Source organism: Aquarana catesbeiana, linkage group LG09 (genome assembly GCF_042186555.1).
Source record: "Aquarana catesbeiana isolate 2022-GZ linkage group LG09, ASM4218655v1, whole genome shotgun sequence".
Taxonomy (NCBI): Eukaryota; Metazoa; Chordata; class Amphibia; order Anura; family Ranidae; genus Aquarana; species Aquarana catesbeiana.
The window spans coordinates 70,525,705-70,547,687 of record NC_133332.1 but is presented as its reverse complement, the minus strand read 5'-3'; the positions used below and the strand labels follow the sequence as shown (position 1 = coordinate 70,547,687).

Here is a 21,983-nt window from a genome sequence, read left to right as displayed (position 1 = left end):
CTAAATCCAGGACCCTGTATTCACTATATCTTGTCTCCCACAGTACACAAAACGTGGAAATGCAATAGTTTTAGTAAATATAAACTACTAAATCCCTTTTTTCATCAGCAGTTAGAGCAGTCTTATGACTTCTATCAGTGTCTGGTTAAATCTTGTAGGAGGAGTTTTCATTCTCCTCTAACTGTCCTATGAGCCTGCAGGCCCCTGACCCTTTGTCTGGACAGTGCTGATTGGGCCTGTGCTGATCACATGCGCTCTCACAAGAAAAAAAAAAAAACTCTCTAGCAAAACACACCAAACTGAGCATGTGCAGCTTGCCCCCAAGTTTCTGTTATATCATGAGATGGATTGGGGACAGTGGAAGAAGGGGAAGATCAGAGGAGACATAATCAAACAGCCTTTTTACACAATGCGGAGGATTAACCCATTAGATTCCACAGTGAGTATATGCTTTACTGAATATACAGATTAATTTTACTGTTGTGGGTTTAGTAACACTTTAAAACCGGCAGAGATCACCAGAAAAAGCATACTTTAATGATCTGTGTTTTGGCACAAACTTTATTGATGAAGTTAAAGCCCGTATGTTATGGGCCCTGGTTAATGAGAAGCTCATGGCTAAATTACATGGCACTATGATGAAACTGAAGTGGGTTTGGGACCTCTAAATTTCCCATTGCCTTCCAGGGAATTTTGACTGTCATCTCCTCAAACTTTGATTCATTGGTCTGACCCAGACGAGGACCTTGCACTCCATTTCAGACCGTCCTTCTTTCCCTCCACACCCCCCCCCCTTTTTTTTTCTTACTCTATCTCTCTTTACTCCCCTTCAGTCTCTCCGTTGCCATTGGATAGTCTGTTTCATCCCCCTACGTGTGCTTTGCCCTTATCTTGGGACACGTGTAATTGGTGCCACCACTGACTGCTAACATTTAAGCATTTTCTTAAACTCCTTAAGCCAACCATAGATGGAGTGATTTTCTTTCCTGCAACCATGGGTTCTGTGTTGATGGGGAAATCCCTCCCACAAAGCTATTGTGTTCTCCCTGTGAAGGGGATATGGGGAGTTGTCCTGGCCAGGAGAACACACAGTGAATATTGTCAGCGGCGGGGGGGGGCCCGTCCATTAGGGGCACCCGGGCACCACCCACTCCCTTCACGCCACCCCCTATATGCAATGGATAGATTCATGCATAGCATGGATCTATCCATGGCCACCCCCTATTCATGCATCCGGCCCCTTTTAGGACACCAGGCGCATGAATTACAGCGGCCAGGTTTTTTTTTTTTAAGCACTTGATTAGAGCCAGAGGCTCTAATAGGCTTCACAACAGGGTGGGCTCGGGTTGCAGAGAATGGGCTCCAATTCCACCCAGGTGTGTTACAACAGCGAATGAATATTCGTTGTTGAAACACTGATTCTCAATCCGGCCAATCAGAAGTGGGTGTGAGACCAGTTTTCCGATTGGCCCAAAAGAGAAAACTCCCGAAGGCCACCAAGGAGGAGGGAGGAAACGGAAGCTGCTGCTGCCGTCGCTGTGATGACCCGTGGAGAGCAGGAGAACGGGTGGCCGCCACCGCCGAGCGGGGTAAGCCGCTGGTGATGGGGTAAGTGCTACCGACCGACCGGAGTGGAGGGGGGGTTGGCATACTGTTTGCCGCCCCCCCCCCCCCAAAAAAAAAGCCAGCGGCTATAGCCTCTGGCAATAATCTCATGGGAAATTGGACAGGCTGGTTGTACCCAAGTTGATCGATCAATCAACTTGGGTACAATCAGCCTGCCCATACATGGTTCAAATCTCAATTTAAACTGTCTATGGCCGGCTTTAAGTGTGTCTTTGTTTAATAGGGTAACAAGCCTGTTTGTACAGTTATATTTATTACAATGTACTCCTAGGTTTCTCATAGTACCTTCAATCTCTTTGCAGAAGCTCTTTTACAATGTTACATTTTTTTTTTGTATAATTGAACAAAACTAATAAAAAATATTCAACAAGAAAAAGTATAGATTACCCCGACTGATATGGTATGCTGGAAGGCTTGCAACATTTCAATGTCAGTGCCCAGGGCTGGCCTGGGTCTATTAGGAACCTAGCAATGCCCCTTTCCTATCCTAATTTGACCAAGCTGATGTTACTCATCAATCCAATGCATTCAAAGGAAATCAGTTTGACAGTTTGTGTTCCTCCAGTGATACATTGGGTGTGGGCAGCACAATCATAGAACAAACAGTCAGGTAGAGACTTGGAAAGAAGTAAAACTTGTTGCGTCTTTCAATCATAGTACTGACCTAATGTCTCCAGGGGCTTCTTCTCAGGAGGTGGATCAAATTCTTCTTGTGGAGGAGGCTGGCTGGTGGATAAACCTGATAGAACAACACATCAATGAACATACAGGTTAAAGCTTGCCTGTATGGAAGAGACATAGCGTGAGAAAGATGCGGGGGGAGGAGGAGAGTATACCAAAAAGAGCTTCTCACAGAAATATGGAAGGTGTCATAGACAACTTGTGAAGCTGCAGACTTCAAAGCCGTCATCCTGATCCTCACTTTACTAGCTAGCACTGGAGGAAGCATCCAACCAGAGAAGCCTGACAAGGATGAATTCCCATCCTACATACAGTACTTGTCCCAGATCAATGACCTACTAGGTAGGAAAGTCAGGGATTAGGGTGACAGTCCTGGAGCCTACATGTTTAACCACTTCAGCTCCGGAAGGTTTTACCCCCTTCCGGACCAGGCCATTTTTTGCAATATGGCACGGCGTTACTTTAACTGACAACTGCGCAGTTGTGCGCCCCTGTACCCAAATAAAATTGATGTCCTTTTTTTTCCACAACTAGAGATTTCTTTTGGTGGTATATATATATATATATTTTTGTTCCAAACTATCTTTTGGTTGTATTTGATCACCTCTGCAGTTTTTATTTTTTGCGCTATAAACAATAAGAAAAAAACAATATTTTTTTATTTTTTGCTATAAAACATATCCAATAAAAAAAAATTGTAAAAAATCTAATTTCTTCATCAATTTTGGCCAATATGTATTCTGCTACATGTTTTTGGTAAAAAAAAAATCCCAATAAGCTTATATTGATGGATTTGCGCAAAAGTTATAGCATCTACAAACTATGGGATAGATTTAGGGACTTTTTTTATATATATTTTTTACTAGTAATGGCGGCGATGAGTGATTTTTAGCAGGACTGCGACATATGGTGGACAAATCTGACACTAAGTGACACTTTTTGAGGACCAGTGACACCAATGCAGTGATCAGTGCTTAAAAAAAAAAAAACTGTCATTGTATTAATGACACTGGCAGGGAAGGGGTTAACATCAGGGGCAATCAAAGGGTTAAATGTGTCCCTAGGGGGTGCTTTCTAACTGTGGGGGATATACTTTGATGTAAGAAAAACAGAAATGCTTAGCTGAAACACAAGATCTCAATTTTCCCCTCTGGCAGAACTTGTGGTTCTCTGGTCTGCCTTGTTTACATAGGCAGAACGCCATTCTGCCTCTCTCTCCGAACGATCGCCGGATCACAGCTTGAGCGGGTCTCCGGTGGCGCGCACGTGTGCCCCAGACCAGGATAAAGAAATCACATACAGGTATGCGATTTTGCACTTAAGGGCCACCCTGCTGCAGTATATGTACATGGGGGGTCCTTAAGCAGTAAAAGGAAACCAGTCATGATAATAACATTGAGGCTTCCATTGTTGACCCGTCCCTCTAAAAATGCTAGTTGTCTGGCTTCAAAGTCACTGAATTTAAACAAATATGCTGATAGGAAGTTGAGACTTTTTCTGACATTTAGATTAGAGGTCGACCGATATATCGGCTGGCCGATATATCGGCCGATATTTGGCGTTTTTTACTTAATCGGCATCGGCCGATTGTGCTGATAAAAAAGGCCGATTATAACTTCAGCCGTGACTTGCAAATGACTTCTGTAATAGAAGTTAATGCAAGTTTCCCTAAGTTATCTGTGGAGAGGATTCTCTCCTCCTCTGGGCAGCCTGCCAAGTCTGATAAGAAGATACATTTGTATCTCTTTCAGGTTCTTTTTATCAATAGACTGAACTCCGTGGAGAAGTTTTCAGTTTAACCATTTAAAGACTAAATCTTTTCTGACACTTGTTGCTTACAAGTAAAAATCCTGTATTTTCTGCTAGAAAATCACTTAGAACCCCCAAACATTATATATATTTTTTTAGCAGAGACCCTAAGGAATAAAATGGTGATTGTTGCAATATTTTATGTCACACGGTATTTGCGCAGCGGTCTTTCAAACGCAATTTAAAAAAAAAAAAATACAGTAATGAATTAAAAAAAAAAAATAAGCAGTAAAGTTAGCCCATTTTTTTTCGTCCAAAAGTTTTGATTACCTGTTTTTGTGTATTTATTATTTAAGATAGTTTTTTTTTTTTTTAGTTTTTTTTTCTAAATTATACATACAAGTGAACTGATTGAAGGTTTGTTTTGTTTAATGTTTAAATGAAAAAAAATTTCTGTATTACTTAAGGCTGCTTTCACACTGGAGCGGGCAGGCGTTGATGGTAAAACGCTGCTAGTTTTAGCGGCGCTTTACCGTCATTTTAGAGGCGCTATTCGGCTGCTAGCGGGGCGCTTATAACCCAGCTAGCGGCTGAGGAAGGGGTTAAATGCGCCCCTGAAGCGCCGCTGCCAAAACGCTTTGCAGGCGCTTCGGCAGCGGTGCGCATTCATTTCAATGGGCAGGAGTGGTGGAGGAGTGGTATACACCGCTCCAAAGATGCCGTTTGCAGGACTTTTTTTTACATCCTGCCAGCGCATCACCTCAGTGTGAAAGCACTCGGGATCTCACACTGAGACTGCAGGGGAGCCGTTTTACAGGCACTTTACAGGTGCTATTTTTAGCCCAAAAGCGCCTGAAAAACGCCCCAGTGTGAAAGGGGTCTAACTGTTAGATTTTATGAGATGAAGGGAAAAAAGAAAGGAAAAAAAAAAAATCGGCCAAATATATCGGCCCAAAAAAATCGGCATCACATATCGGCCATCGGCCACCGCGATTTCTAAATATCGGCATCGGCATCGGCCAGAGAAAAACCCATATCGGTCGACCTCTAATTTAGATATGCTTTAAATGGAACGCACAACCTTTTCAATTATACTATATATATGTAAAAGGTAGGTACATGTGTAAAATGTCAGCTATCGTAAATAAGCGTATTGATGTGTAAATTTTTTGTTTCGATATTTAATTTTAAATAATATATGTACTTGGGAGCAGCCATATTTGTTCATTACATATGCAGACACCACTTCCTGCTTTGCAGTGCTACACAGCGGTTGTGTTATACTTCTACTCACAATGCAAGTCTATGAGTCGGCTGACTCACTGAAAACAATGCACTCGCTGTATGGTGGATATGTTATTACAAAAGTTTCTAAGAAGTTAGGCAAGCCATAGATGCTTCATTTATCTTTTCTGTTCCCACGGAGGGGGGGGGGACAGGAAAGAAGATCGAGTGATTACCCCATCAACATAGTTGGTGTTGATGGGGGAATCCCTTCTGCAACGCTATTGTGTTCTGCCAGCAGAGAGACCCTCCCGGACGGCAGAACACAATGATTACTGCTAGCGGCTACAGTCGTCAGGAGAAATTGCATGTAAAAAGTCAGACAGACTGGTTGTACCCAAGCCGATTGATGGATCGACTTGGGTACAACCAGCTTATCTACCCTGCTTCTGAGGCTAATCACTTGAACCACAAGTATGATCCTAATTGCATACTTACATTGGTCCAGCTTGGCACAATGTAAATATACTGTACATATCCCATACCTAAGGGACTGCTGGGGAAGTTGACAATCACTGTAGTAGTCAGCTGTACTACAGTGATCACTGCAATCGTCCAGGCCTTGTGCCAAGCAACTGCCCCACTGTACACTGACTACAGAGGGACACTCACTCGGCACTGCCGTCATTTACAGAATGCCATGTATTTTTTTTACATTTTTCCAAGGCATTCTCTGATTGGATGAGAAGGAGAGGCAGGGCAGTAATGTCATGATCTCCACTTCATCCAGAGAGTGTCTTGTAATAATTTGATGAAATACAAGGCGTTGTGCGATTGGTGGCGGTGGTGAGTGAGCAAGGATTTTCACAGCAGTCCTTTACGTACACAATATGCATACTTACACTGTGTCCAGCTAAACCAATAAAAGTATAATTAAGTTCATATCTGGAGTTCACCTTGCCAAACATAAAAATAAGCCGGAACAAACATGTAAAAATGTCACATTTAAAAAGACTGCAAAGCCCAACTCCAGCCAAAACGTCTTTCTATTTGGATAGTTCAAGGAAGAGTAAGAGACCCTTTTTGTCCCTAAATAGGGACACAAATAGAAGCACATTTAAGTAGAGTTGGGGGAGGGTTAGAACTTCTGACAATATTTTTATTGCTGTCTGTGACTTATTGTCACAGTGACATTTGCACACTTTGTTTCTTGTATTTGTGTCACAGGGACAGGAAAATGAGAGAAAATCTTAACAATCAGGACAAAGCACTAAATACTTAAAAAGAAGTGTTAACTCTTACCTATACAATTGAAAGCCTTGTAAGCTTTACTCAAAATGTGTGAAAATTCACTATAACTTCCTTTAACGTCTAGATTTCACCTCTTAAGCCAAGTACACACAATGAGATTATCAGACGAATGATCATCCATTTTTTTTTTGCATGCTGGTCTGCATTTTGAAAACGAATAGGTTACTAAAGTACGAATATTCCCACACGACAAAAAAAAAATTGGAAGAGATGTAATGTATTTGTATTGTATTTTCGGATGAAAACTGTGCTGAATAAACGAAAATCGTATGATCTGGTATCGTACGAGAAAAATTTGTGTTTGTCCCTTCGGATAATTTTGGAATTATCGTACAATCGCTTTGAAATCTGTATTTTTTTAAGAATTTCTGATCATGTGTACTAGGCTTTATTGCTGAATATTCTCACACCTTTGTAACTGTGGAATATAGTTTTAAAATCCTGAAGCCAGGCACAGCCTATCAAGACCTCCCAACATATATATATATATATATATATATATACTTTAAATTTTCCCTCCCGTTAAGCTAAAATGCTGTAATTGGTGGCTTCACCATATACATTGCCTCAAGCCTAAACCTCGGCACACACTATGAGAAAATTGCAGGATAAATTCTGTATGAGGCGTGAGCGTTCAATTTTCGTAAAGTGTGTACACAATTTTCGACATCTGATTCAAACTTTCCAAACGAAAATTTCTGAAGGGACAAACTTTAAAATGTTTACCGTAATTGAACAGAACAACTGATTTTTGTTTAATGTGTACTGTTTACGTACAAGAAAAATCAGATATGAAAGACTACGCATGATCAGAAACAATAAACAAAAAAAAAAGCCTTTGTTGTACGAGAATTTTCGACTTGCTGTTGAAATATCAAATCGGATGATCGTTCGCCTGATTTTCTTATAGTGTGTACCCACCTTTACCCTCCCTCCCATTTTTAATCCAATTCACAGTATACAGAAATTAAGAGGAGAAATGGCTGTGCTTTGTATATAGCCTGGAAGGTCAAGTAAACTAAACACAACATACCTTCTGGATTTGGGCTTCTCAAAAAGTTCCTTCCAAAGGGTTTCTTCTTGTAGGCATCTCTCCAGCTGACGTTGTCAGGGATGACCACTGCCTTCTCCTTGAGACCCCATTCCCTGTCACAGAGCTCCAGCCAGCCTTCATCAGTATCAGGTTCCTTTACCAGTGGGACATGATCCACAGTATGCCGACAGGCCTGGCTCTCCATCTGTTGTTCTTGGACTGTAGGCCCCACTTCATCTTTGAATTTTGGTGGTTTAACTAGTTTCTGGAGTTCAAGAATTTCCTTCACATGAGCAATGTCAATTTGTTTTTCTTCCAAGGTCTGCTTGTGATCACCCTTTTCTCCAGTGCCTTTGATAATCTGCTCCTCAGCTGTCTCGGATTGTCTCCACTGCTTTTGAGATGTCTCTTTGTTTTTTTCTGGTTCTTGAGGGGTCTCAGAGTCTCCCACCTGCTTCTGAGAGGTCTCTGTGTGTAGTGTTTGCTGCTGAGGGGTTGCAGAGTTTTTCATCTGTATCTCAGATGTCTCTGTGAGGCATGCTTGCTCCCAATGGGTCTCTGAGTGTTTTACTTGCTTCCCAACTGTCTCTATTTGTTGTGCTTGCTCTTGAGAGGTCTCTAAGTGTTGGACCTGCTCCTCAGAGGCCATGATGTGCTTTTCTTGCACTTGAGGGGTCTCAGAGTGTTGGATCTGCTTTTCAGAGGCCACTGTGGGTTTTCCTTGCACCTGAGGGGTTTTAGAGTGTTGTACCTGCTCTTTAGAGGCCACCATGTGTTCTCCTTGAACTTGAGGGGTCGCAGAGAGTTCTACCTGCTCTACAGAGGTCACTATGTGTTTTCCTTGTACTTGAGGGGTCACAGAGAGTTCTACCTGCTCTACAGAGGTCACTATGTGTTTTCCTTGTACTTGAGGGGTCTCAGAGTGTTTCACCTGCTTCTCAGAGGTCACAACATGTTTTTCTTGCACTTGAGGGTTCTCAGAGTGTTTCACTTGCTCTTTAGGGGATACAATGTGCTTTCCTTGCACTTGAGGGGTCTCAGAGTGTGGTACCTGCTCTTTAGAGACCTCTATGTGTTTTCCTTGCACTTGAGGGGCCTCAGAGTGTTTCAGCTGCTTCTCAGGGGCCACAATGTGTTTTCCTTGGACTTGAGGTGTCTCAGAGAGTTGTACTTTCTCTTCAGAGATCACTATGTGTTTTGCCTGCTCTTGAGGGGTCTTTAAGTGTTTCTCCTGCTTGTCAGAGGTCACAACGTGTTTTTCTTGCACTTGAGGGGTCTCAGAGTGTTGTACCTGCTCTTTAGAGACCACTATGTGTTCTCCTTGCACTTGAGGGGTCTCAGAGAGTTGTACTTTCTCCTCAGAGCTCATCATGTGTTTTGCCTGCTCTTCAGGGGTCTCTGAGTGTTTCACCTGCTTTTCAGAGGTCTCTGTGTGTTGTGTTTGCTCATGAAGGGTATCTGAGTGTTTTATTTGCCTCTCAAAGGTTTCTATGTCTTGTTCCTGCACCTGAGAGGTATCTGAGTTTCTCACCTGGTTCTTCAAAGTCACTGTGTGTTGTGCTTTCTCCTGAGGGGTCTTTGAATGCCTCAACTGCTTCTCAAAGGTCTCTGTGTCTTGTAATTGCACCTGAGGGGTCTCTGAGCGCTTCACCTGCTTCTCTGATGTCACTATGTGTTGTGCTTGCTCCTGAGGTATCTCTGTGTGATATATTTGCTCCTGAGGTGTCCCTGAGTGTTTTATTTGTTTCTTGAAGGTCACTATGTGTTGTGCTAGCTCCTGCGGAGTCTCTGAGTGTTTTATTTGCTCCTCGGTGGTCACTATGTGTTGTGCTAGCTCCTGAGGAGTCTCTGAGTGTTTTATTTGCTTCTCGGAGCTCACTATGTGTTGTGCTAGCTTCTGGGGAGTCACTGAGTGTTTTATTTGCTTCTCGGTGGTCGCAATGTGTTGTGCTAGCTCCTGGGGAGTCACTGAGTGTTTTATTTGCTTCTCGGAGGTCGCTATGTGTTGTGCTAGGGTGTCTGAGTGTCTCACCTGCTTCTCAGAGGTTTCTGGGTACCTTGCTTGCTCCTGAATGGTTTCAGAGTGTCTCATCTGGATCTCGAAGGTCACTTTGTGTTGTGTTTGCTCCTGAAGGTTTCCTGAGTGTTTTGTTTGCTCCTGAGATGTCTCTTGTTTCTTGTCTTGCCCATAAAGGCTCTTTTTGTCTTTCACTTGGCCCAGGAGGCTCACTGTGCCCCTCTCTTGATCCTGAGTCGCTGTTTGTTTCCATTTTCCCTGAGAAGTGCCTGTGGTTTCCCCCTGTTCATAAGCTGTATTTTTACTGTCCTCTTTTTCCCAAGCTGTCTCTTTGCGATTCTTATTTTCCAAACACACCCCTTTTTGAAGTTTTTCATCTGTCTCATTGAGCTCATTTAGCCCCTGGCATGTGTTTTTGTGTTTCTCTTGTTTGTAAGCTGTCTCTGGATCCTGAGCTGTCTCGTTATGCTTGGCTTCGTCCTGAGATGTCTCTGGATGTTTTTTCCTTTCTTGAGATGCTTTTTTATGTTTCTTAGCTGTCTCTTTACTTGTTCCAGGTCCCTCTGCTGTCACTTTGTCTTTTTTTGGAGAAGTATCTTTCTGAGTTCTCTCTTCTTCAGGAAGCACTTTGTGGTCTCCTTCTGCCTGTTTAGCTTCTTTCTTGGCTGTCTCCTTTTTTTCTACTAATACAGGATTGCTGTCTGTTTGGTTCCTAGTCTGTTTGCTTGGATTTTTCTCTTTTGTTGCCTCTTTTATCACCTGTTTGTTGTGTGTGGCTTCTTTTTGAGCTCCATCAGCACTTACATCCTTTCCAGTGTCGTTGCTCAGATCAGAGTCCCCAACCATCTTTTGTCCACCTTTTACATCCTCCTCAGGCTTTCTCACTGCACTCAGGCCTCCAGCTGAGCTGTCAGAGCTCTCCCCTTGCTGCGTACAGTCACTCATCTTGCTGTCTGTTCTCTCCGGTCTTCTAGGTGTTTTTAGTCTTATGTTCCTCCCTCCCAGCAACCAGGTGCGGAGGTGTGTTAGGATGAGAATACTGGAGTGCTGGGCGTGTCAGCATAGAGGCGTCATCCCCTATAAAGTACAAGCAGATCATTATTCTTTCCTTATCAACAAGGAATTAAGGTGATGGTGCTCTCAAGCACCCTAGTTTGGTATAGAAAATCCATCTTGAAGCAAACACCTCTATGATTAGGCCTTGACTCATTTGCTGCATACTAGTTCGGGGGCAGCAAAGCTAACACAATGTAGCAAGCTATTTCCCCAGCACGAGTCAAGAATGGCAGCTTCTATCAGTGCCTAATCATACAGGCATTTTTCTTTGTGACACAGGAATACAGGCTAACTGCATTTTAGTATGTTTGCATAGTGGTTCCTTCAATAATCAAGGCTGCAAGCAGTACCTGCACTAAAAGCTAAAATTAGTTTTCCTGCAGATGAGTGCCGATTTTACATAGTCGGGCTGAAAAAAAGACACATCTAGTCAAACTAGTTCAACTAATAGAAAAAAAAATCATAAATAAATAGAAAACTTGCATATATAGAGCCCTATACCCACAGCTGATCCAAAGGAAGGCAAAAATAACCCTATACAGCATAGGCCAATTCGCTCCAATTGGGAAAAAATTCCTTCCTGATCCCCAAGGCAATCAAATTTTTCCTGGATCAACAATCTCTGGTGTTATTACATATAACTGTTCATATACTGTATATTTTCAGTTAACGCATTTTGTGGATGAAAGGAGTAAAATCTGTTGGATGCAGTGGTGGCTGGTAAAGTTTTAGGATGGGGGGGCACCAGACCCACCCCTCCTTTTTGACCCCTCCCACTTATAAGCCCTACCCCTTATAGCATCCACCCACTGTGTCCTCTGTATTCCACTTGCTTCCACCCATAGTGTCAGTAGTATACAGCTCAGCATCACAGGACAGAGTATACAGCACCAGACTCACAGGACAGAGTATACAGCCCAGACTCAGAGCAGAGTATACAGCCCCAGAATCACAGCAGAGTATACAGTCCAGAATCACAGCAGAGTATACACTCCAGAATCACAGCGGAGTATACAGTCATGAATCACAGCAGAGTATACAGTCCAGAATCACAGCAGAGTATACAGTCCAGAATCACAGCAGAGTATACAGTCCAGAATCACAGCAGAGTATACAGTCCAGAATCACAGCAGAGTATACAGTCCAGAATCACAGCAGAGTATACAGTCCAGAATCACAGCAGAGTGTACAGCCCAGAATCACAGCAGAGTATACAGTCCAGAATCACAGCAGAGTGTACAGCCCAGAATCACAGCAGAGTATACAGTCCAGAATCACAGCAGAGTATATAGTCCAGAATCACAGCAGAGTGTATAGCCCAGAATCACAGCATACTGATCATCACTGTTTCCATCATTGATTATCATTACATTGCATCACTGATCATCATCCCATTACTGATCACCAATGATCAGATCATCAATGAACATCATATTGCTGGAACACAGTGTGCCCTTGTACACCTTGTGCCCCCTAGAGTCCATGAGGTTATATCTATACAGGCTCTTATTTGACAGCTCTTATTTGACAGCCCAATGGCCTGTAGTACATAGACAGGACTCTATTCACCACCCGCACCGTCTGGCCGGACACCACCTGATCATAGGACTTGTCTGCTGTTGCTGGGGCTGAGGAGTCAGTTGCTGGGACAAGGACTTGGGGGGGGGGGTCCTGAGTCTGGACTGTCCAGCACCCTGCCCCCCTTCTTCTTCATGTCCAGCAGCTCGGGGACATCCTGCAAGGCTAGCCTGCCAACCATAGCTGCCCGTGCTCCAGGCTGGGATGGAGGTGTCAGTGTAGAGAGGAGGGAGGGCTGTGAATAAAAAGCTCCAATCAGGCTGTGCATTCCACGGAGCTGCTAACATCACTTCCCGTTTATCACTGGCACAGGGAAACCGGAAGTGACGTTGTAACTTGGAGGGAAAGCACCGCCCATGTCCTAGAGTGATGTCAATCAAGAACAAAGCACCCATAGTGATACTATGGGCGGAAGTATTCCGGCGCAATGCATTGCGCCACAAGGCAGATCAAAACCCTGCAAATGAAGCGTCTCGTCTGCAATCCCGTGATTGCATAGACGTCATGCTTCCCTTAGTGCACTGTGTCTGGTGCCCGAACACAGTGCACTTAAAGGACATTTTTTTCTATTTTTTTTTTCTTTTTTAAAGGGCCTTTTTTTTAAAATTTTTTTTATTTTGTATTTTTTTGTGACTGCCTGGGGGTGGGCCTCCCCTATGGAGGAGCCGCCAATGGTTGGATGGAACTTCATATGATTAATGTGGTTTTTTTTTGCCAGGACACACAGGAGAGGTATAGCATCACATTCAAATGTAATTTCCAGATTCAGACTCCAGTTTTCTGAATGAGCTCTGCATCCAAAAACATACACTATATTACCAAAAGTATTGGGACGCCTGCCTTTACACACACATGAACTTTTATGGCATCCCAGTCTTAGTCCGTAGGGTTCAATATTGATTTGGCCCACCCTTTGCAGCTATAACAGCTTCAGCTCTTCTGGGAAGGCTGTCCACAAGGTTTAGGAGTGTGTGTATGGGAATGTTTGACCATTCTTCTAGAAGCACATTTGTGAGGTCAGGCACTGATGTTGGATGAGAAGGCCTGGCTCGCAGTCTCCGCTCAAATTCATCCCAAAGGTGTTCTATTGGGTTGAGGTCAGGACTCTGTGCAGGCCAGTCAAGTTCCTCCACCCCAAACTCGCTCATCCATGTCTTTATGGACCTTGCTTTGTGCACTGGTGTGCAGTCATGTTGGAACAGGAAGGGACTATCCCCAAAACTGTTCCCACAAAGTTAAGACCATGAAATTGTCCAAAATGTCTTGGTATGCTGACGCCTTAAGAGTTCCCTTCACTGGAACTAAGGGGCCAAGCCCAACCCCAGAATAATAACCCCATACCATAATCCCCCCTCCATCAAATGATTTGGACCACTACACATGAATCATTTGTTGTCTTTTTTAACCTCTTTTGGCAAGCTTTGTCAGTTTATGTCTTTGCCCCCAAGAACGAGGCCATGATGAAGTTGTCACAATAAAGCTGTGACTGTTATGGGTGGATTTCTTAGTTATTTTATAATATATAGAATACACCGGAACAGTGTGACAACATTTAGCTTTGCAATGGCTGTGGCAGGTGGTAATAAACCTGAATTCTTGAGGGAATATTTTACGGCTGAAGTCCGCCAGAGAAGTTATTGTGATTCAACATAAGCTAAGACATCATGTTTTCATGTGTTGAGGCTTGTTAAGGGCCTTTGCAAACAGAATGTGCTGTGTTAATGCAATCTACGTCAACATGTGCAGCAATGTAAATGGGCCCCCTAACTTATGTCACTCTAGTACTGTCCAGAACTTTCAATGGATTATGCACAGTAAATTTGTTATTAAAGCAGAACTTAATTCAAAAAAACTTTCTTGCTGTTTATTTACCTTTTTATTTATTGTTTACATTCCGACCTGCCCCCTTCCTCCATTCTGGCCTAGACTAGAATGATGTTCTGTGCTTTTGGAGCCACCTGGCATATGCACGTCACATATCTCTGGAAGCATAGACTCCCATTCATGAAACTATCAGGGGGCGGGCCAGGCAGCGCATCATTGGGAGGCCTAAACCCAGAAGAGACAGCCTTCACCCTATGACATCACAGAGGAAGAAGGTGGAGCAGGACCTGAGCAGTGACAGTGGAGAAGCGGATTGCATGAGCACAATGCTGGATCTGCTGGGTGGGTACCTGAATTAAGGGCAATCTAGCATCAGGTAAACAGGGGTTAAAAAGGAGGGGTTCAAGAGAAGTTCATCTTTACTGATGCTACTTTAAGATGGCATTACATAGACATACTATCAAGGGTCACTTGACAGCATTTTGTCAATCACATATAGTGGACAAACAGCAGCACACAGTACATTTTAGCAAGCCACCTTCCCTATTCAGTCTCTCTCCTCCCGGGATCATCAGTACTCACTCAAAGGGTCCTCCTGGTTTGCCTTAGGCTGTCAGTATCCAGCTCACTGCTCCTTACAAGTAGGCTTTCTGGGACAGGATCACTGCAGTAACCTCTGACTTGGGTACACTTCTTCCAGGTCCTCTGGGGGGGAAAGCCTCACTCCAGGGAACACTTGGGCTCACCTAAAAGGCATTTTGCAACCCTATTGGCCTCCTCCACGATAAAAATCTACAGCTGGCTCTTCGGGGTGCAGGCTTATCTCTCCATGTTCTCCAGCCCTGTCCAGGGCCTCTTCTTACTGACTACATTTGCCTGATGGTGGGGGACTCTGGCTCCCATGCTCCAACTCCACTAGGGCTCCTCCCAACCTGGCTTAAATGTGGGCACTGACTCACCCATTGCATCACTACTGGAGGGCACTAGCTAAGAGGGACCTAGCACCTGATGACACTATTTTCAATACCCAGGCACTATTCTGAAACAGAGACACCTAGTGGCAGACTAGCTAACTGCACTTGCTTACATGAGCATATTGGAAACAAATGGATTTCAGCTTGTCATTGTGCTGGCAACATAGCCTAGACGAACACAACTTTCAGCAAGGCAAATTTAAAAAATGTGAATCTTCTGTGAAAACATTAAAAATACACCTTTTAGGTATATAAATACATTCCCCCAGGATCCTAATAAGTAATTTGGGCACTGAGCAATGCATTGTGAGATGGAGAGACAAATGCTAAGAAGTAGTTGCAGCCTGTAATTAATTTCTGTTGTTAGCCCAGCTTGGATAGGGTGACCAGATGTCCCTGGGTTCTGGGGACAGTCCCGGACTTTAGGAAGCCACCCCCGGATAAATAAGTTACATAGTTACATAGTAGGTGAGGGTGAAAAAAGACACAAGTCCATCAAGTCCAACCTACGTGTGTGATTATATGTCAGTATTACATTGTATATCCCTGTATGTTGCGGTCGTTCAGGTGCTTATCTAATAGTTTTTTGAAACTATCGATGCTCCCCGCTGAGACCACTGCCAGTGGAAGGAAATTCTACATCCTTGCCGCTCTAATGCCCCGTACACACGGTCGGATTTTCCGATGGAAAATGTCCGATCGGAGCGTGTTGTCGGAAATTCCGACCGTGTGTGGGCTCCATCGGACATTTTCCATCGGATTTTCCGACACACAAAGTTTGAGAGCAGGATATAAAATTTTCCGACAACAAAATCCGTTGTCAGAAATTCCGATTGTGTGTACACAAATCCGACTGACAAAGTGCCACGCATGCTCAGAATAAATAAAGAGATGAAAGCTATTGGCCACTGCCCCGTTTATAGTCCCGACGTACGTGTTTTACGTCACAGCGTTCAGAATGATCGGATTTTCCGACAACTTTGTGTGACCGTGTGTATGCAAGACAAGTTTGAGTCAACATCCGTCGGAAAAAATCCTAGGATTTTGTTGTCGGAACGTTCGAACAAAGTCCAACCATGTGTACGGGGCATCAAAGTAAAGAACCCTCTACGTAGTTTAAGGTTAAACCTCTTTTCTTCAAATTTTAATGAGTGGTCACATGTCTTATTAAACTCCCTTCCGCCAAAAAGTTTTATCCCTATTGTAGGGTCACCAGTACGGTATTTGTATATTGAAATCATATCCCCTCTCAAGCGTCTCTTCTCCAGAGAGAATAAGTTCAGTGCTCATAAACTTTCTTCATAACTAATATCCTCCAGACCCTTTATTAGCTTATGCCGCGTACACACAAGCAGACTTTTTGACCGGACTGGTCCGACGGACTATCCGACGGACTTGCCTACACACGATCACACCAAAGTCCGACGGATTCGTACGTGATGACGTACGACCGGACTAAAATAAGGAAGTTGATAGCCAATAGGCAATAGCTGCCCTAGCGTCAGTTTTAGTCCGTCGGACTAGCATACAGATGAGCGAAATTTTTCGACCAGACTCGAGTCCATCGGAAAGATTTGAAACATGTTTTATTTCTAGGTCCGTCGGACTTTTGGAAAAAAAAAGTCCGCTGGAGCCCACACACGATCAAATTGTCCGACGGAATCCGGTCCGCCGGACCAAGTCTGCCGGAAAGTTTATTTCAAAATACAGTCCTGACTAAGATAACACAGTTTAAACAAATAAATGCAGAGTGAAAGTCCATAAAAAACGTGCATCAAGGTGACTGAGGTGTTAATAAAATCACACAAATCATAAAATCATAAAGTATAACACTTGTGACTGGTGGGTGAACATGCGTTGCTAGGTGATCTGGTGACTGTTCGTGGAAAAGGACACCCACTCGGGGCTCCCAGAACTCTCACCTTCCTGGCACCATATGAGTGCCTGTAGCTTTCAATAGATATGTAATTGCTCTAGTCCGGTGGTGGTAGTGGCGTCCTGGACCTTCTCCGGAGTGGTGTCACTTCCTCTAATGGATAAGCTCCATATGGTGGTGATAGGAAACAAAAAGGCTCCAATAGTATAGTAGGTTTAAGCCAAGGAGTTTAATAAAATATAATAAAATGGCTGCTTACATCAAAGTAAACGAAAAAAGTGCCAAACAACAGTGGGGACAGCTTGTTTGCGATACTCGCTACATCACTTCCGGTCCGCGTTCTCGTATTTCCGGTTACGTGCCTACGCGTTGCGTCATATCACGTGGGGTGCCCTGAAGAAGTCACGTGATATGACGCAACGCGTAGGCACGTAACCGGTAATACGAGAACGCGGACCGGAAGTGATGTAGCGAGTATCGCAAACAAGCTGTCCCCACTGTTGTTTGGCACTTTTTTCGTTTACTTTGATGTAAGCAGCCATTTTATTATATTTTATTAAACTCCTTGGCTTAAACCTACTATACTATTGGAGCCTTTTTGTTTCCTATCACCACCATATGGAGCTTATCCATTAGAGGAAGTGACACCACTCCGGAGAAGGTCCAGGACGCCACTACCACCACCGGACTAGAGCAATTACATATCTATTGAAAGCTACAGGCACTCATATGGTGCCAGGAAGGTGAGAGTTCTGGGAGCCCCGAGTGGGTGTCCTTTTCCACGAACAGTCACCAGATCACCTAGCAACGCATGTTCACCCACCAGTCACAAGTGTTATACTTTATGATTTTATGATTTGTGTGATTTTATTAACACCTCAGTCACCTTGATGCACGTTTTTTATGGACTTTCACTCTGCATTTATTTGTTTAAACTGTGTTATCTTAGTCAGGACTGTATTTTGAAATAAGCAGTTTTTTCACTTGATTATTAATTTGTTGTTTGCGCAGAAACACGTTCACAATCTGACACGATTGCACACATTTTAGTCTATTAGTAGTGAAGAGTGTTCACTACATCTGTTTTTGCAGCACCAATACGTATCACCTTCATAGCTCATTTTATTTAGCCCTATTTAGTAGCGCAGAAGTTCTTTCTTTAGATTCTATTTTCTGCCGGAAAGTTTGCTCGTGTGTACGCGGCATTAGTAGCCCTTCATTGTACTCGCTCCATTTCCAGTACATCCTTCCTGAGGACTGGTGCCCAGAACTGGACAGCATACTCCAGGTGAGGCCGGACCAGAGTCTTGTAGAGTGGAAGAATTATCGCTTTATCCCTGGAGGTAATCCCCTTTTTAATGCATGCCAATATTCTGTTTGCTTTGTTAGCAGCAGCTTGGCATTGCATGCCATTGCTGAGCCTATCATCTACTAAGGCCCTTAGTGTTGTCTGCAAATACAGAGATTGAACTGTTTACCCCATCCTCCAGGTCATTTATGAACAAATTAAACAGGATTGGTACCAGCACAGAACCCTGGGGGACCCCACGTCTCACCCCTGACCATTCCGAGTATTCTTCATTTATCACCACCCCCTGAACACGCCCTTGTAGCCAGTTTTCAATCCATGTACTCACCCTATGGTCCATGCCAACAGACCTTATTTTGTACAGTAAAAGTTTATGGGGAACTGTGTCAAATGCTTTTGCAAAATCCAGATACCCCACGTCTACTGGCTTTCCTTTATCTAGATGAATCCATGCTGATTACTACTAATGATACAGTTTTCATTACTAAAATCTTGTTTATAGTTCTTTATCATCCCCTCCAAGAGCTTGCATACTATTGATGTTAGGCTAACTGGTCTGTAATTCCCAGGGATGTATTTTGGCCCTTTTTTAAGTATTGGTGAGAGTCTAGTGAGAGAGACTGGGAGCTCATTGGGCTGAGAATCTACAAGAAGTGATTGTAAAGGAAGTAAAGGAGTTTGTTACAACTTGTGTTAGGAACTGTTATAAGACTGTGCCAAAGGAGACAGCGCTCCTATACATGCAGACATGGTGTCTTGCTGGATGCCTTTCCCTGCATGGCTGTCTACTTGTAGAAGTCTTGGAGTCTGCCAGTTAACATTGCAATTACCTAAGGGTGTTCTGGCCCTAACCCTCTCTCCCACAGTTCTGTTCAAGAGAAAATATACCTCTGCATTCAAGAAGTGTCTGGTGCCCATGAATCCATCTTGCACTACATCCACCATGCCTTGTAACCCACTCTATAGAGAAGGATGTAAGCTGTCCCTGGCTCTGGAAGTTCTCATTAGACTAAAAGAGGCCCAGGACCTTGCTACACTAAAGCCAGGATCATGTGCATATTTCAATTGCGTATTAGCTTATTGCTTGGAATTCACCATTAAAGGGGTTGTAAAGGTAAGTGTTTTTTCATCTCAATGCATCCAATGCATTAGGGTGAAAAAACACCTGGCAGTGACTGGCCCCCAGCACCCCCCCCCCCCCGTTTTACTTACCTGAACCCTCAGACTTCTCTCGGCTAGGGGGTTCTTGGCTGTTGATTGGGTAGATTGATAGCAGCGCAGCCATTGGCTCCTGCTGCTGTCAATCAAATCCAATGACGTGGCCACTAGGGGGCGGGGTCAAGTCCTGCATTCAGCGTCAATGGACTCGGGAGCGCGCCCGCAAGGTAACGCCCCAGGAGAGCGCTTCTCCTAGGGGGTTATCTAATGTATGGAGGAGCCGAGAGAGCCGCCGAGGGACCCCAGAAGACCAGGATCGTGGACACTCTTTTGCCACTCTGTGCAAAACGAGCTGCACAGTGGAGGTAAGTATGACATGTTTATTATTTAAAAAAAAAAAAAAAAAATTTACTTTAGTGTCACTTTAAATTGACTTTTGGTGATGCTTTTAAACAAATGTAAACCATACCTTCCAACGTTTTGAGATGGGAACGAGGGACACCTATTAGCAAACGTATGTAGGCATAGGACACACCCCCTGCCATGCCCCTTAAAGGACAATTGTAAAAAAAAACAAAAAAAAAAACAATTGACTAAACTCACAAGTGTCTTCTTTTTTACCACTACTATTACTTTATACTGGCTTTTGAAATTTACAAATTTATGAATTGGGTGAAAGGTTTAGCACTGGGAAACACTTTATATACAACTATATAGATCAGATCAAAATGAGGGACAAATGAGGAGGTTGTACAGTTGTTTAAAATCAAAGGATAAAATGTAATGCAACATCTAGTGACTTGGTGTTTAGTTTTATTCTCTAAACTGCATTGGTTGCTATGGGCAATTTCTATAAATCAGCTTGACCTTAAATGATGTAAGTTTCTTCTCTATTTCCTGCACCTTGCAGTTTATTAGTCACATATAAGTTTTTAGCTGCCTACAAATAAAGGATATACCGTACTTGATTTATCAGCACTCTAGCATTGTTTCAGGTTTCTCAGTGGTACAGAACATAGTGTATTGTCTATAACAGCACTGTCTTTTTCAGGGAGTGTTAGCAGACATGACCTATATAAAGGTAGGTGACCTTAGTGTTTGTGCTGGAAGTTTTAGTGATTGTCGGTAGTGTCCCCTCCCTGCTGACTCACTCGTACTGGCTTTATTTAGCTGATGTGTGACACTCTCTGCTATGCCTGATGTCTACACCCTTAAAGAGAACCTGGAGACTGGTCGCAGAAAATGCAGTGTTGAAAAAGATGGCCATCAAGGAAGCCAGTGTACCATTATTATTACACTGAATCCTTGCAGTGTTCTGGCAGAGCCCTCCACCCACCAAAAGAAAAAAAAATCCTGAATTCTAGAGTAACAATGAACATGCAGTTGCCAGTTTTTAGACTTTTGGTGATCGAGTGGTGCTCTAATGGGGGTCTCACGGTGCCTCATTCTGCACCTCCATCCCCATACAGTGAGGGGAAAAAAGTATTTGATCCCCTGCTGATTTTGTACGTTTGCCCACTGACAAAGAAATGATTAGTCTATAATTTTAATGGTAGGTTTATTTTAACAGGGAGAGACAGAATAACAACAAAAAGATCCTAAAAACACATTTCAAAAAAGTTATAAATTGGTTTGCATTTAATAAGTGAAATAGCAAAACGCAACTTAGTACTTGGTGGAAAAACTCTTGTTGGCAATTACAGAGGTCAGACGTTTCTTGTAGTTGGCCACCAGGTTTGCACATATCTCTGGAGGGATTTTGTCCCACTCCTCTTTGCAGATTCTCTCCAAGTCGAGGCTGACGTTTGGTAACTCGAACCTTCAGCTCCCTCCACATATTTTCTATGGGATTAAGGACTGGAGACTGGCTAGGCCACTCCAGACCTTAATGTGCTTCTTCTTGAGCCACTCCTTTGTTGCACTGGCCATGTGTTTTGGGTCATTGTTATGCTGGAATACCCATCCACAACCCATTTTCAATGCCCTGGCTGAGGGAAGGAGGTTCTCACCCAAGATTTGATGGTACATGGCCCCGTCTTTTGTCTCTTTGATGCAGTGAAGTTGTTCTGTCCCCTTAGCAGAAAACACCCCCAAAGCATAATGTTTCCACCTCCATGTTTGACGGTGAGGATGGTGTTCTTGGGGTCATAGGCAGTGTTCCTCCTCCTTCTCAAACACGGCGAGTTGATGCCAAAGAGCTTGATTTTGGTCTCATCTGACCACAACACTTTCACCCAGTTCTCTTCTGAATCATTGAGATGTTCATTAGCAAACTTCAGACGGGCATGTACCTGTGCTTTCTTGAGCAGCGGGACCTTGTGGGCGCTGCAGGATTTCAGTCCTTCAGGGAGCCGTGTGTTACCAATTGTTTTCTTGGTGATTATGCTCTCAGCTGCCTTGAGATCATTGACAAGATTCTTCTCTGTAGTTCTGGGCTGATTCCTCACCATTCTCATGATCATTGAAACTCCACGAGGTGAGATCTTGCATTGAACCCCAGACCGAGGGAGATTGACAGTTATTTTGTGTTTCTTCCATTTGCGAATAATCGCAATCACCCTCTGATA

At 43.5% G+C, this 21,983-nt stretch overlaps 1 protein-coding gene across 1 annotated transcript in view; it reads right to left on the bottom strand.

The window, feature by feature from the left end:
* Positions 1 to 21,983, bottom strand: part of NCCRP1 (NCCRP1, F-box associated domain containing) — a 59,945-nt gene that overhangs the window by 19,434 nt on the left and 18,528 nt on the right. Inside the window, exons 2-3 of the mRNA XM_073598773.1 lie at positions 7,625 to 10,718; positions 2,291 to 2,365 (exon numbers count right to left, since the gene is read on the bottom strand). Coding sequence (XP_073454874.1) covers positions 2,291 to 2,365; positions 7,625 to 10,586 — 3,037 coding nt within the window. The 5' untranslated portion in view covers positions 10,587 to 10,718. The remainder of the gene's footprint in view (positions 1 to 2,290; positions 2,366 to 7,624; positions 10,719 to 21,983) is intronic.